The sequence below is a fragment of the Helicoverpa zea genome, chromosome 14 (assembly GCF_022581195.2).
Source record: "Helicoverpa zea isolate HzStark_Cry1AcR chromosome 14, ilHelZeax1.1, whole genome shotgun sequence".
NCBI classification, from domain to species: domain Eukaryota; kingdom Metazoa; phylum Arthropoda; class Insecta; order Lepidoptera; family Noctuidae; genus Helicoverpa; species Helicoverpa zea.
In genome coordinates, this window is record NC_061465.1 from 1,926,057 (window position 1) to 1,940,379 (window position 14,323).

Genomic DNA, 14,323 nt, shown 5'->3' on the forward strand with positions numbered 1-14,323 from the left:
ATGGAAGAATTTCACAATTTGCCCGAAGAATATAGAGAGAATATTGAACACAGTTTAAACCTTTTAACAAATGGCAATATTTTAATTTTCCATAAACCCACTACTTTTTTTGAAAAGAGATTTCGTCCCTATGTCGTAATATGTTCTGTGGTGACTTACCTAGCTTCTTTGACCATGTACTTGGGTAAGGTGTTTCGGGGAGAACTTCAGTTGACTGAATTGTCTTATGTTGTTAGTGTTTATATGGTCAGTGTTCAAGGTAAGTTTCATCATTATTTAAGGAAAGTAATCTCATATTTTAGATTAACTCCAATCCTGTAAGAAATTGTTTCCACCTACCTCACTTGTGAGAGTGGCGAATATTTCAAAAAGCTTGCAACATTTTTTAAAGTCAGAAAATACTCTTTGCAGCATCACCGTTATTCCATCCTTATCCTCCCGCATTACTATTCAAACATCACGTATACTTTTACCTTGTTCACACGTCACAAAACTCTCGAATACACAGGAGCTTCCCAATTTCCCCTTACATTTTTCCTCCATATTTTCTCAGAATTCAAAGAACAAAAGACGTTTGCGCCAACGATTTATATCAACACCTTGCATACGGAAACATGCTGTATACTTTTAACTGAACTCTGAATTTCTCAGCTATACTCAAAGCAGCGATAGCGGCCCTTAACAAAGAGGAAATACGGTCGATAATCCTAGAGCTAGGCCGCTTGTGGAGGACGCAGGATCTCACCGAAGAACAGATTAACAAGAAGAATGCGCAACTGAAGAGACTAAAGTTTTGTTATGCAGGTGGGAACTCGCATTTTAATATACGACTTTTGTTAACTAAAGTTCTAGCAATTTTGACCAAGGGAGCTCTTAGTGACGTCGTTGGGTGTATTGCTAATTGAGATTTGTACTTAAAACTTTAGCAGGCAGGTGTTCCTACTTGAAATTAATTAGGTCGAAAAGGATTACGCTGAGTGGCCTTCAAGAGCATTTTTAGTGAAATATAGCTTCAAAAATGTTGAAGAAGAAGTACCTTTCAGTAGAAAATTAATTTTATAAAATAGGAGTTCACAGCTATTTACCTAACATATAAATAGATTCTGTCTAAAAATAACAGTTTCTGAAGAAAAATGATACGTTCTAGAAAGTTCTGCATCTGTGACGTCACTTTATCAGTCTATCGTTCTCTCAACTCATTATAGTCACTGAGTACATGAGCGACAATGGACGGGTTACGAGCCTTACGTCATAACTCGCAGCTTTTGTTGAAGTTATTGGTAGCATAAACCTTATTCCTTTATTATTGTCTTGTAGTGTAGTTGTTCTTGTCCTTGAATGCTAAGGTTTGTGAAGTTGGTAGCTTAAAATGCCTCTTAGATTTTAGGTGATAGTCATTGCCTAGTATTGAAAAGTCAATAAGTTGAAAAGAAATGACGATGAAAAGAAAAACGGAATACCTAACTTTTCAAAATTATGTTTTATATATTTTATGTTATGTTTTGGAGACAAAAATGATATGGGTTAATTAATTTTTAATATGCTTCTTATTTTAAAAAGAAGAAAAGAAGTAGAAAAGTGATAAACGCACTATTAATACCATTTTGTATTTTTTTTTTTTGTATTTTATTTGTTTCATAAAACGCCGTGACACTGAAGATTTTTCTGCAATATGAAAATTGCGGACATTATTATTCTTCTTTCACAAAATCTTACTACTCCTTTAGTCTCGTTTTTTTTTTTTTGGTTAAAGAGATAAAGATATTGAAACGGTAATTTTATATTTATTAAAGAGAAGATACTTTCGGATGATACCTTTTGAGGTGCCTTGCAAAATTACATATAAATTTTATGATGACTAAAAACAAGATCTTCCATAGAAATACCTAATTTATTTCCCCGCTTCAATAGAGTTCCCTTTCATAATTTGAAGCGAACAATACACGAGGTACCATTTGCAATTTACCCGTACTAAATCGCCTTCAAGAATAATTACATCACAAACAACCTCCGAGACTTGGGTACAAGAATCTCTTACTTTATTGCAACAAGCAACTGCAAGTTTATTGCATATTATGGCGTATCTCACACTGCCCGCCTTGCTTGTGATGAACGATGTATAGGTACGGTTGATTTTATTTTCAAACAAGGTATTGTCTGAGACCTGAGGTAGCTGTGTCTATGTACTTGCCTCTATGGCAAGTTTCGTCTATATCGGTTCAGCAGTTTCAGCGTAAAAAGTGCTCAAACCAAGTGACTCTCACGTTTATAATATTCGTTAGAATTTCTCACCCTTATTCTTAAAAAGTACTTTATGCATCCAAGTAAATAATAAATCTATAGCATTCTCCAATTATCTGGGTATGTATTTTTTACGAAAAATCGGCTATGTTGTTTTACCCTGAGAGCTGAAACGTGAAAAAATCAAACGCGATTTTTTTTTATTTATTATTATAAACTCGAATAGGTTTCAAGGATTGTTTAATGCTTTCATAGTAAAACATTGCATAAAAATTATGTTCGATCTAAAAAGGACTGCATAGGATTCCTCTTACCCTTAAAACATATTCTAATCTAACCGCGAGTACAGTGTGTGGCACTACATGGTTCCGCAACACTATTAATACTTTTTTCTTTTCAGTTGTCTACTGGATTAATATGATTGGATCCTGGCAATATATACTAGCACCACTATTGGAAACAGTTTTCCGTAAATTTATTTTACACGAGGAATGCGGGTTGTTACTGCCATTCTCTTGTAGTTTCCCATTTGATCCTTCTGGGAGCTGGGGAAGATATATCGGTGTATATATTTTTGAGACTTACAGCAGTAAGTGGGGCTTTATTGTTCTTGAGAACTATTGTCCTTTAGGGAATGGTGCTTGATTTATCATTGTGTTGCTTTTTGTTGCTTAGATTGTACGCGCGAGGCGTTTTTGTTTTGGCTTATCTGCTAGTAAGCGAATTTGTTGATTCGATTTTCATTTGTTTTTATATGTGGTGTTTTCGGCACTTGCACTTGTTTCCTGCTTTAAATTTTGTAATTTAATACTTCGTAAATGTCGCAGACTGTATAATAGGTGACTGCACTCCAGAGCCTAATAGCTGGTTATTTGAACAGTATTGTAAAGACACAATAGGTTTGGCATAAAGGAGTTCTGAAAGAACCTCACCCATTCACTTCGGTTAAAATTGCTCATAAATTCCTGTATTTTATTTTGACGTCAATAAAATCAATATTAATTTTATGAATTATGTTGTTCACTAGAGAGTATGTATGTCTCAGTACATCGTTAAACCTTGTTTATTTTACATACCTCGAAACAAACAAGAATTTAACAAGAATTTTCTGCACAACAAATAGGTTTCGCGTGGTATCAAAGCATTCACGTACTTCCAAACTTCTCCCGAATTCTCCAAACGTTAGCAAATAATTTAACCAAAACAGTATTCTAAAATTACCTGCCAAATATTTCCATACTGCGATGTTGAAATTTATAAAATCTTATTAAAATTTCAAACACACGGACTTAATTTGGTCCCGACTCCGGAACCCTTTTGAACTATTTTGAGAGGCGAAATTTCAAAAATTCCTTTCTTCCCCCGTTCTCATGTAATGAGTGAAGTGTGCCTCAAATTTTCAGGAGTCAACGGTTCCCGGAAAGCTTGATTAATCGCGGCAGACCTTTTATGAATTCTTACATAGTGTTTGACTTTGGTATAAGTATGTGTGAAATATGTAACTTTTTTGACCCGCATTTTTTTTTACAAAATTATCAAAAAATAGTTTCCAATAAACACAGTTATGATTTATTTATACCTACAGCAATATTTACAAAAATGCGCTACCAATTACTCCAATAAAAAGCGTGTCTATAAACATTTTTTTCCATTAAACAATATTTCATAGTAAATGAAAACCTGAGCCTTTGAGTGCACAAAGTTATAAAGTACACTTTCATGGAATTTACCTGTATCAATTCTAACCGTGTTTTCAAAGCTTTTTTCGTATTTTTTTGACTAGAAAATGCAATTCGTAAATGGAGTGTGCTGACAAAACCCTTTCAGTTTTGGGTGGTACCAATAGCTAAGAACAGGACAGGAGACATGGCAGACAAGACGAATTATAGACCAATTTCCTTGGCGACCATCGTTGCCAAGGTACTTGACAGTGTACTCAACTCTCATTTCACCAAATACATTCAGTTGCACGACGCTCAGTTCGGATTCCGACCTGGGTTGTCCACTGAGGCAGCTGTATTTAGTTTGAAGCACACTGTCAAGTATTATACGGATAGACGAACACCCTACACCCGTCTATGCCTGTTTCCTGGATCTGAGTAAGGCATTCGATCTAGTCGCGTATGATGTGTTGTGGGAGAAGCTTGCCGGGACGGGAGTGCCGCCAGAGTTGGCATCAGTCCTTAGGTACTGGTATCTCCACCAGGAGAATCGTGTGAAATGGGCGGGTGAACTTTCGGATCCGAGCAGGTTGGAGTGTGGGGTGCGGCAGGGGGGTTTGAGCTCACCCTTACTCTTCAACCTGTACGTAAACTCCTGGTTGAGGAGCTCAGCGGCATGCATGTCGGCTGTTACATTGATGGTGTTTGTTGTAACAACTTCAGCTACGCGGACGACATGGTGCTGCTGGCCCCCTCAATCGGAGCTCTCCGGAACCTCCTTAACAAGAGTGTGCCAATTTAAATACCTTTATATTGGGTCACCGACGATTTAAAAGATGACGTCGATATGGAGAGGGAAGGCAGAGCATTGTCAGTTCGGACGAATATGTTGGCGCCCAGATTCTCCCGTTGTACAGACGCAGTTAAAATTACATTATTCAAAGCGTACTGTACCTCACTGTACACGGGAGCTCTGTGGGCTAACTATACTCAGAGAACATACAATGCTCTGCGGGTCCAATTTAATAACGCGTTCAGGGCGTTTTTGCGGTTTCCACGTTTCTGCAGTGCATCAGCAATGTTTGCTGTTGCGCAGCAATATGGCGTAAAAAGACCGCATCCTTCATCAGTCGGTTGCGTGGAAGTCGCCACAGCATCTTGAGTGCTATAGCCAGTAGACACGACTGCCCGCTTATGTGAAAATTAGAGCAGAGGACTAAGTCCCTGCTTACTATTATATATTAATTGTATTGTTTGTGTACCTAATGTATGGATCTCAGTTATCTGAATAAAGAAGTTTATTATTATTATATCTTGTATGTCTCTACCTGACCACGGGACTACAGAGTCCCGGATTTTTGGAAGGCGAACGTGGGGCCGAAGCCAACACGCTGAAGCCCTTTTGAGACAACTTTAATGAAATGGCGACACAAAACCGACGATTATCCCTGTATACACTATAAAAACGTACCCAAGGACATGTTTCCTATTTCCGTACTCTTCTATCTGACGTCAACTTTCAAGTAAAATTGGCGTGTGATAATTTTCTAGAGTTACATCAAAGTCTGAGTCAAATATATAGAAAAACATATTCTATTTGCGCAATCCAAAAGTGGCTTCCTAGAGAGAAGTACCTACAGGCAAGAAAAAATTAAAATTTGTATCCTACCATATCTTCTATAGTATATAGGTTGCATATACTTTTATTTAGTGAAGAAGTTTAATTTTTTCCAGTGTTTCGTATCGTATATTTCTACCTGGGTGTGGAATTCCTCATGATATCGCTTTGTTCCAACTTAGCCACGGAATTCACTCTGCTTCAAGAAGATTTACAAAACGTCAAACCGGAGCATAACAATTTAGCTCTAAAGGCCATCATTGCTGATCATCAGAAGCTGATAAGGTACACTATGCATTCAAAAACTCTTTTCTAGTGACCAATTTTACTTCAACATAAAAACATTATGTACAGATAATATCGTATGCTACTCGTATGCACAAATGACAACTCTTTAAGACCAACGTATTTTAGGCATGCGTTGCAAAAACTAGCGTCTAACAAACAATTGACAACAACTAGTGCAAAGAAGATGACGCTAACCAAGCGACGATTTCTGCTGCTAAGAATGACTGTCGCGCGAACAAAATCCGTCTGTGTGAAAGCGCAGGAACTATCAAAATTAGACAATTACCCAAGTAGTAAGTGATAACTCAATAAACTGTAGGTACTGATGAATAAAACTTTATGTTTATTACAGCTTATCTCAACAACTGGACAATGTTTTTGACAAAGTAATTTTCGTCAATTTGACTTCAGCTGCCGTTCCGTTGTGTTTCTTTGGATTCAGTGCTAAGGTACAAATAAGAACCTTTTTTCCATTACTTACAATGTTAAAAGCGTGTTTTTTGGCTGACAATAAACAAACTTAATTAGAAGGTACGGTCGTAAAAGTTTTATTTCTATTTTTGTCTTAAAAGGCTGGTAAACTAGACTTTTTACTTAGTCTAGGTCGAAGTAGATAAAAAAGCTCTTATTGCATTTTTGCTTAGTTAATTAGATTTTTTCGGCGATAAAAAGTAACGCTTATTTTGTATCTAAAAAAGCATTATTTGGTTTAACCGCATGTTAATAAACACTTAAATCAGCAGGTGAAATTTAATACCTAAAAAAAATGAAACTATCCCCATTTTCACACATAGATATTTACCTTAATTTTAAAAATTAAAAATAAACTTCTATATACAACTTAAAACTAATACATAGCATCAAAAAATTGCTCCTCATCGCTGTCACCGGGTAATGTACCCAGAAGGCTGGCAGCATTGCCACGTTGGATGGCAATGCTCAGCCTCTGTGCGAAATAAAAGCCAGCCTTTGGGTCACGGGAAGTGTCAACAAGGCGCTTAGAAATTTCCTTCGCAAGCGCGTGAGCACTCGGACCCCACGGCCCGAGAGTTTCGACCCCAAACGGCTCAAACATGTAATTCCCGATAAGGCTACTATATTTGCGCCGTTTGAGGTCCTCTGCTTGTGAAGCGGCGGAGCCGACACAACACGCAGTTCTAGGAAGATGGGATGGCGCAAGAGTGTCGACGCAGGTCGCGTCCCACACTAAAGTCCTACCCATCTTCCACGGAAATAGCGACATGCCGTCTGGTCTCTTGCCATCGTCGCGTGCCAAACCATTTGGTTCAAGTACGGCTGGCACGCCGACGGCAACAAGAGCCCGACGGATCACGTCGTTGATATTCGCATGTCGTGGTATGCGGCCCGCACTCCGACTGCACGACAGGCCGTGGTGACCGAGGCTGTTGACAGCTTCCCCGCAGTGGCAGCGGTGAGGAGTGCAGCACGAAGCACCCAGACGCAGGCAGACAGCGAGTCTGAAAGTGGTGTCGTCAAACATGGTGCCTATGTTTGCCGACGGAAATGCGTGAAGCCAAAGACCTGACTCCCATTCACCCACAGCCAGTAGGCGTGCTCGCTCCGCAGAAGTAATTGACGTATCAATGAGATTTTTCCGTATTACTCTGCAGAGCGGCTCATCCCACTGTCTCTGGGAGGATGGGTTGGCGGGTAGATCGGTATTCGGGCATGTGACTTTCCAGGCATTAATAGCCTCCGCCAGGCATGGCACCTCAAAATTGATCAGTGTAATAGGTAGGATTTTCCTGATCAATTTGTCAGTACCATGGACGGAGGAAATAAATGCCGGTAAACTAATACTGGAAATTTTGCGGACGCCAAGCCCTCCCATACGGATGGGAAGTGTAGCTTGAGACCAAGCTTTGTCATCCAAGGCCACATTTAAAATTGATGAAAGTGTGTGTCGAATTATTTTATCAATTTGATCCAAAAGGTTGATGTGCTTCCATAAATGAGAAGCACGCAAGATGTAGGTTAATTTGGGGCCAAAGCAGCAGTATCGTAGGATGGTGATGGCTGAATGTATATTAATTTTGAATAACCTTTCCGAAATATCATTGAAATTTTGAATTTTGTTCTCAATAAAATCCGAAAATGACTCTTCTAGTACTGGTGACCCCAGGAGGCAAAGAGAACTTTTGTCTATTATTTTTATGCCATCGGCTACTGCGTTAAAATTTCGGAGTGTCGTCTGTCTGTCGGTTGTGTCAGATATAAATAGTTCGCATTTGGAAATGTTTAGGTCAAGGCCAATGTTATGGAGTTTGTCTCTTAGAAAAATGAAATCATTAAGTACGGTATCTCTGTTGCCTCCCAGGGTCCCATCGTCGAGATACCAGACGTTAAATTCAGAATTTAGTTGCCGAATTATTGGGTTAATTGCCAAACTAAAGATCACAGGCCCGAGGGGATCACCTTGTTGACAGCCAACAGCGGATTCTAATAGGTTGTCCCGATAAAGTAATTTGGTTGGATGTCTGTAGCACTGCCAGAGGAAACTAAAAATTTGGGGTATTTCTTTTTTGGCTTCTGCCAGCAAGGTGTCCCTGTTCACCGAGTTGAATGCGTTCTTAATGTCAACCTTCAAGATGACATCTCCGTTCCCATAATTTAGGTAGGTCGACAGGGCGTGTACGGCAGCCTCGCAGCCCCCTTTCGAGCCATAACCTAGCTGCAGGGGCTGAAATTTTTCCGAAACGTCCTCACTATAAAATTTACAGCAGATTTTGGCTGCCATACGACGATAAGTGGTCCCCACGGCAATTGGACGAATACCGCCATCCTTCTTGCGCAAAGCACAGAGGTTTGCTCCATACAAAACGTCTATAACGGTTTCGTCCACCTTGCCGGAGAGCATAAGGTTGGTCAGGGCCGTAAGCTCCTTCAAGAGCGACTCACCTGCTTCCCCGGCGCTTGGGCAGGTGAGATCCTTCAGGTGTTGCGGACTCAAGCCATCGAGGCCGCCTGCGGAGCCGCTCCTGAAGGAGCCTATGGCTGTGACCAGGTGTCGACCTGAAATTGTGAGGGTATGTGCGTCTGAATCAGGAGGGTCGGGAAAAGAGAGGCCATCTGCTGGGGCTGGGTGTTTACTCTCCAGAGCGGAGAGCGTGTCTGGAGAACACGGAGCCACCACATCACTGCTAAAGAGAATTCTAGCAGCCCCCCGAATGTCACCCTCGCCTAGCTTTGATTCCACTAGGCGGGGTATATTAGAAATTCTTTGGGTCGGTAATTTGGTATCGAAATCTTCATGGCCTAAACTTACGCAGTTGTCTTTAATTTGTTTTGTCAAGGACTTTTTGTTTGCCAAATTTTTCTGAACGTGTAAAACTCTATATGGGAAGGTGAGCAATTGCTCCCAAGCACGTTGCGAGTTCTCCCGTGCAGCCAGGCGAACACAACCTGCCAAGTGTTGAGCAACCAGGGGCCTGGCTCCACGGGGAACTCGCTTTAATACCGGAGTTGAGTTTTTTAATTTAGATAATTTTTGCCAGAAAGGATCGGTGGTTGGTGTCGGGTTTGTAGCGGTCGCATTAGCAGAGCCTGCACATTGGGATTTGTGGATCTTCCCAATGTGCACGCTCAAGCCTCGCTTACCTCTGAAGAAACGAGCTTGGGGGCACAGGGGGCATCTCTCTAGGGCATCCAGTGATCCAGAAGATTGACATGCACTATAATCCATATCATTCCCGATGCGCATCTGTGTGCTGCGGCTCGTTTTATTTACACTTATAGGCTAAAAACACTAAAAACACTAATATTACAAGAAAAATAAATACAAAATCACAGAAAAAAGTCAAATTGACGGCGTCGCTTTGGCGCTGTCAGGGGCCGCGCCGCCGCACCGCGTACCGGCAGCGGCATCTCGGCACAGGCCTCGCCGGCCAGTAAAGCTTGGAGCTGTCCAGTTCGCCGTGGAGTTTATAAAATATTTTACATCGGAGATCCAGATGTAATTTTGTTAGATCGTAAAACTATGTTACTGAAATTTCAATAATTTCGTTTAAATCGATGTAGCTAAACCTTCATTGGTTTATTATTGTTAACGGTAGTATTATTTATTATTGTTTTTAACAACAATCTTATGATCTTTCATCAAAAATTTTCACTCATCACTCACTGAGTTTGTTTTGCTTTTTCTGTAGCCGTTCCAAGATCTACCTTAATTGAATTAACCGAAACATAAAATCGCTAGGCTTAGTAAAGCCTTTTCACATTGGTGGATTTTCCGAGCTGAAAAACCTAGAGAGATCGCAGGATTCATATGAACGGTATCTGTAGAAAATCCGCCTTTGTGAAAAGGCTGATACAGTTGAAATTTGTATACTTTTCAGGTAGCCCATGGTGTTCTACAGATGGTGAACAATTTCGCTGCAGTAATTAGTTTGATATTGCCATTATTCAACATGTGTTATTTTGGAGAACAAATACGAGAAGCAGTGAGTATGTTTATAAAAAGAAAAAAAAAATGTTTTGGTAAAGCCTGATGATTTTTTTATTATTTTGTAGGTGTACATACCTATTTATGTGCCCCTCTTACAATATTTAACCTGTTTATTCATTTTAATTTCAACAAACCATCTTTGTAGGACCGGTTTTCCGAAACACAACTGATAAATTATAAATTAAAAAAAACCCCCGACCCAAAAAAAGTACGCAATAATTATGACAAAAGGTTAAAAACGCTAAACCCTATAAAAAGCAAAAAATAACTTTTAACACTACGTAAACTAAATTTTGTCGTGTCGGGGGACCGCTCTAATTCATTACTTTAGATACGTGTTTTTTTTTTAAACGAATGTTGTAATTAGGTAACGAATGTTGTAATTAGGTAAGTATCATTTGATTTATGTAAGTATTTATGAAGGTAAAAAGCGGTCCCACGACACGTCAAAATTTAGTTTACGTAGTGTTAAAAGTTATTTTTTGCTTTTTATAGGGTTTAGCGTTTTTAACCTTTTGTCATAATTATTGCGTACTTTTTTTGGGTCGGGGTTTTTTTTTAATTTATAATTTAATTTTATTTCATGCTTTTTAAAGGAGCTCCTTAATTTTTCCTTCTTTCATTTAATTTATTTTATCTTAAGATGGGGTCGCTATATGCGATCTCGGCCAAAGGAAGCTGTTTAACAATCCTCATGACAAACTGGCTCTGGGAGAATTGCACAGATTGAGAAACAATAAAGATTAACCTTTGGACATTCTAGATTTTCAGCAAAAATATAAATCGGTTTATCCGTTTCATTCCAGCATTCCAGGGTTTCATTCGCCACATCCCATTTCCAGCATCAGGTTCTCGTCAATCAGAAACATGAAGAGAACTCGTCAAGACAAATTCAACGAGCCCAAACTCGATGGGTTTACTAAAAGGCAGTTCAGGGTTACGTCTCCTACCTTCGTGCCCTAACAGCAGACCAGCTCAGTGGTTCCAAAAGACATTAGTGTTTCAAATTTCAGATCCCACATATACTTGCAAGTAAACTGAGCGTGTAACATTCCTATCACACCTATCAAACGAGCTGATGACCTTGAAGACCTGAACTGATTTCCACCAAACATAGCTAAGAACACTCCCGACTGACATACCTTTTAAACAAAAAAAACCGCATTACAATCGGATCATCCGTTTGGGAGCTACGATGCCACATACACACACACACACACACACACACACAGACACGTCAAACTTATAACACCCCGTCGTTTTTGCGTCGGGGGTTAAAAATGAAACAAACTGGTGATACAAAATATTTAAATCTTTCCGGCAACTGGGATATCGATTGCATGACCATGTATTTATAAAACCTACTGAGGTCATATTATTTATTTTGAGTTATTTTTCAGAGTGCTGGTATTTCCGATTCTGTCTACCACAATCTATGGTATCGAGGTGATGTTCGTTTCCAGAAAATTCTGTGTTTTGTTCAAAGAAGGTAAAGGAGACCCATCAGTACAGACCTACCTAGTGCTATTTATATACTAGTTGTATGAATTGCAATTGATAGAACCTTGGCTTGTCGTTGTTTCAGATCTCAAAAACCATGTTGTATGACGTCATACAAGTTTTCTCCTATTGCTTTAACTACCTTTACAACGGTAACTATATATTTTGAATTGTTATTTACGTATTTTATACTCCTATAATGATAATTTAGAAAAATAACAAATCAGCTACATGATAATTATTTACGTAATATAAAGCTGCATCATTTTACGAGTGGAAGATTGTTTAAAACTTATTGCTTGATACAGTCTCTGCAGGTATAATCATTCTCTAAAAATAATACTCAAAATTACATTTTAGCATCGAAATTATTCATCACCAAACATGAAAACTTCTAGAACTTTCGGACGCAAAGGCCTTAGAATCTTTCTAGCAATATGCGTAAAGATACACAGTAGAGTAAACGCTCTGTTCTTAAGCAAACACGACATCTGATTCCATTTCCTAAGAGTACGCGCACACTAGAAACTTTTAGTCGGCCGATAGTTTGTTTTGGCTCATAACTCAGTATGAGATGTATAGTAGTAAGCACTTATCAACGATCAGGGTGTTTGGCTGGTAACAGACCCACTGAAATCTTTATTTATTTTTTTAATGAGAAATCATCAAATGCAGGTCAGATGCAGGGTGAGGGAGTGTTTCTCACTGAGACTCTTAATGACTAAAATCTTGTATGTTCCTTCTTAAGCCCTTTATTTACCAGTGCCGCGTTAACTCTTTCAAATATTTCCGTAGCACCGGCAAGCTTTGGCACTGGTGAAATCTTTGACTGGAATCATGATTATATTTTTTTAAAGTTGCCTAGGTATCAACGGGTCAACTGTGGGCCGACTATTTAGTCTCCAGTGTGCTCTTGGGTGGGTACTCTAAGAGTACGTGCCCTATTCAAATAATATTGAAAATCTAATATCTCGTTCGATGGGAAAGTTTAGTTGGAGAATAGTTGGTGGGACGTGATATTGTGGATCTACGTACATATCGTATTATTATATTGGTTTAAACAAGTTATTTGTTAAACATTGCCTTGAGCGGCTGCAAAATGGCTGCTCGTATTTTAATTTTAGATTTTATTTTGTATCCAGTTTTAAAAAAGTGTATATTATATTCTAAAGTTCAGTTTAAACACCTTTGGGATTGTCCGAAAGAATTACTGCGGCCCTGGTACATAAAAGGCCTACGACGGAACACAACGGTTTTTAGTCAGTAAGAGTCTGACACTCCCTCACCGCTGCTAACCCACAGCAGGAGGGGTCACTCAATGATTTTTGAGGTCTTAAAAAATCGTCAACACATGGCTGATACTGCGGGAAACAGCTAGTCGCAAATAGTAATAAAATACAGTAAACAATTTTAAATTACATTGCTAATCATTAAGTAATTATTGAACTTCTGGACTCAATCTATTGCAATAAAAGCTGGCTGAAAAGTCCTATTTTTTTTTCTTAAACTTTCTTTCGATATTCTATTTCAGGTACTGAGCACAACCTGGTCGTACTTCTCCTTGGCTTCAAGTTTGTATGAAGGTGAAAATTAAGAAGTTTTTAATTAGCTCTAAAGTTTCACGGCAGTTTTTCGCATTTTAGAATAATGTTTCTGATAATAATGCAGTAGTTTAAAAATAGAAAAGTCTAGAAATAAATCACTTACTGTAACTTTATGATTAAGTGGTCTTCAATAAAAAATATCACTATCATCATATTATAATGTTTTTTTACCCGATCGTCAAGCACAAAAAATGTTATTTAGTTTTCACAGTAGAATATGTATTTATTTTTCACTGGAATGTAAATAAAGAGTCTGAACTGAATTTTCACGTAAAATTTAAAATACGCAAATAAACACGATTTGAAGATTTTTTTTATGTGATTGTGTTCTTTCTGGAGTGTTTTAAATACCGAGCGCCGTAAGTTTTCGGATAATTCCTCAGCTCACGCTGTCGAAAAAATCCTTAAATTAATAGAATAAAAATACTTCTACCATCACTATCACGTCATCTTAAATTACCCCTACGAAGCTACATCGTTAACACAATACAAGCCTCCATTATTCCGTACGAAAAGAAACAATAGTTCCGTTAGCACTATTGCCACATAATCTAATTACGAGCACACAGCATCCACTATTTGCCCTCCTCATTCCTTTTAATTAGAAGCTTTTTATTGTCAGCGTAAGGCCAATAAATTCAATTATTCAACTCGAAGCCCCAGCGACTTTTTTCCACGTTTTTTCCCCTTACAATTGGATTTCAGTTCATTGGCTTTTTAATAATTGTGCAAATTATCTGCTGTTCTGAATGGAACAAAAAAGATTTGCGTTTTTCTTTTTTTTTTTGGAGATGTTTGTTGACGGTTCGGAAGATCTTTTTAATTGGGTTAGTTGAAGGAAGTTTGATGATGTTGATTTTTGATGATTTTGTAAATGGTTCACAGGATATTCAACCAAGCTATTTTTTTTTTACAAAAATTATGTAATGAATGAACTTCAAATCAT

The 14,323-nt window shown here is 38.5% G+C and overlaps 1 protein-coding gene across 1 annotated transcript; it reads left to right on the plus strand.

Moving 5' to 3' along the window:
- On the plus strand, positions 1 to 13,367 carry LOC124636348 (odorant receptor 4-like). The gene is made up of 9 exons (XM_047172415.1): positions 1 to 259; positions 652 to 804; positions 2,642 to 2,830; positions 5,637 to 5,805; positions 6,161 to 6,257; positions 10,164 to 10,268; positions 11,674 to 11,762; positions 11,859 to 11,925; positions 13,305 to 13,367. Exons 1-9 carry the CDS (start codon positions 1 to 3, stop codon positions 13,365 to 13,367), a joined length of 1,191 nt encoding a protein of 396 aa, XP_047028371.1.
- The last annotated feature ends 956 nt before the right edge of the window (positions 13,368 to 14,323 follow it).

Bases quoted from the DNA above. Each gene is read 5' to 3' on its own strand.
- LOC124636348 (XM_047172415.1), top strand. From the start codon at position 1: ATGGAAGAATTTCACAATTTGCCCGAAGAATATAGAGAGAATATTGAA. The intron at 260-651 runs GTAAGTTTCATC...TGAATTTCTCAG, and splicing joins TTATATGGTCAGTGTTCAAG to CTATACTCAAAGCAGCGATA. The intron at 10,269-11,673 runs GTGAGTATGTTT...GTTATTTTTCAG, and splicing joins GAGAACAAATACGAGAAGCA to AGTGCTGGTATTTCCGATTC.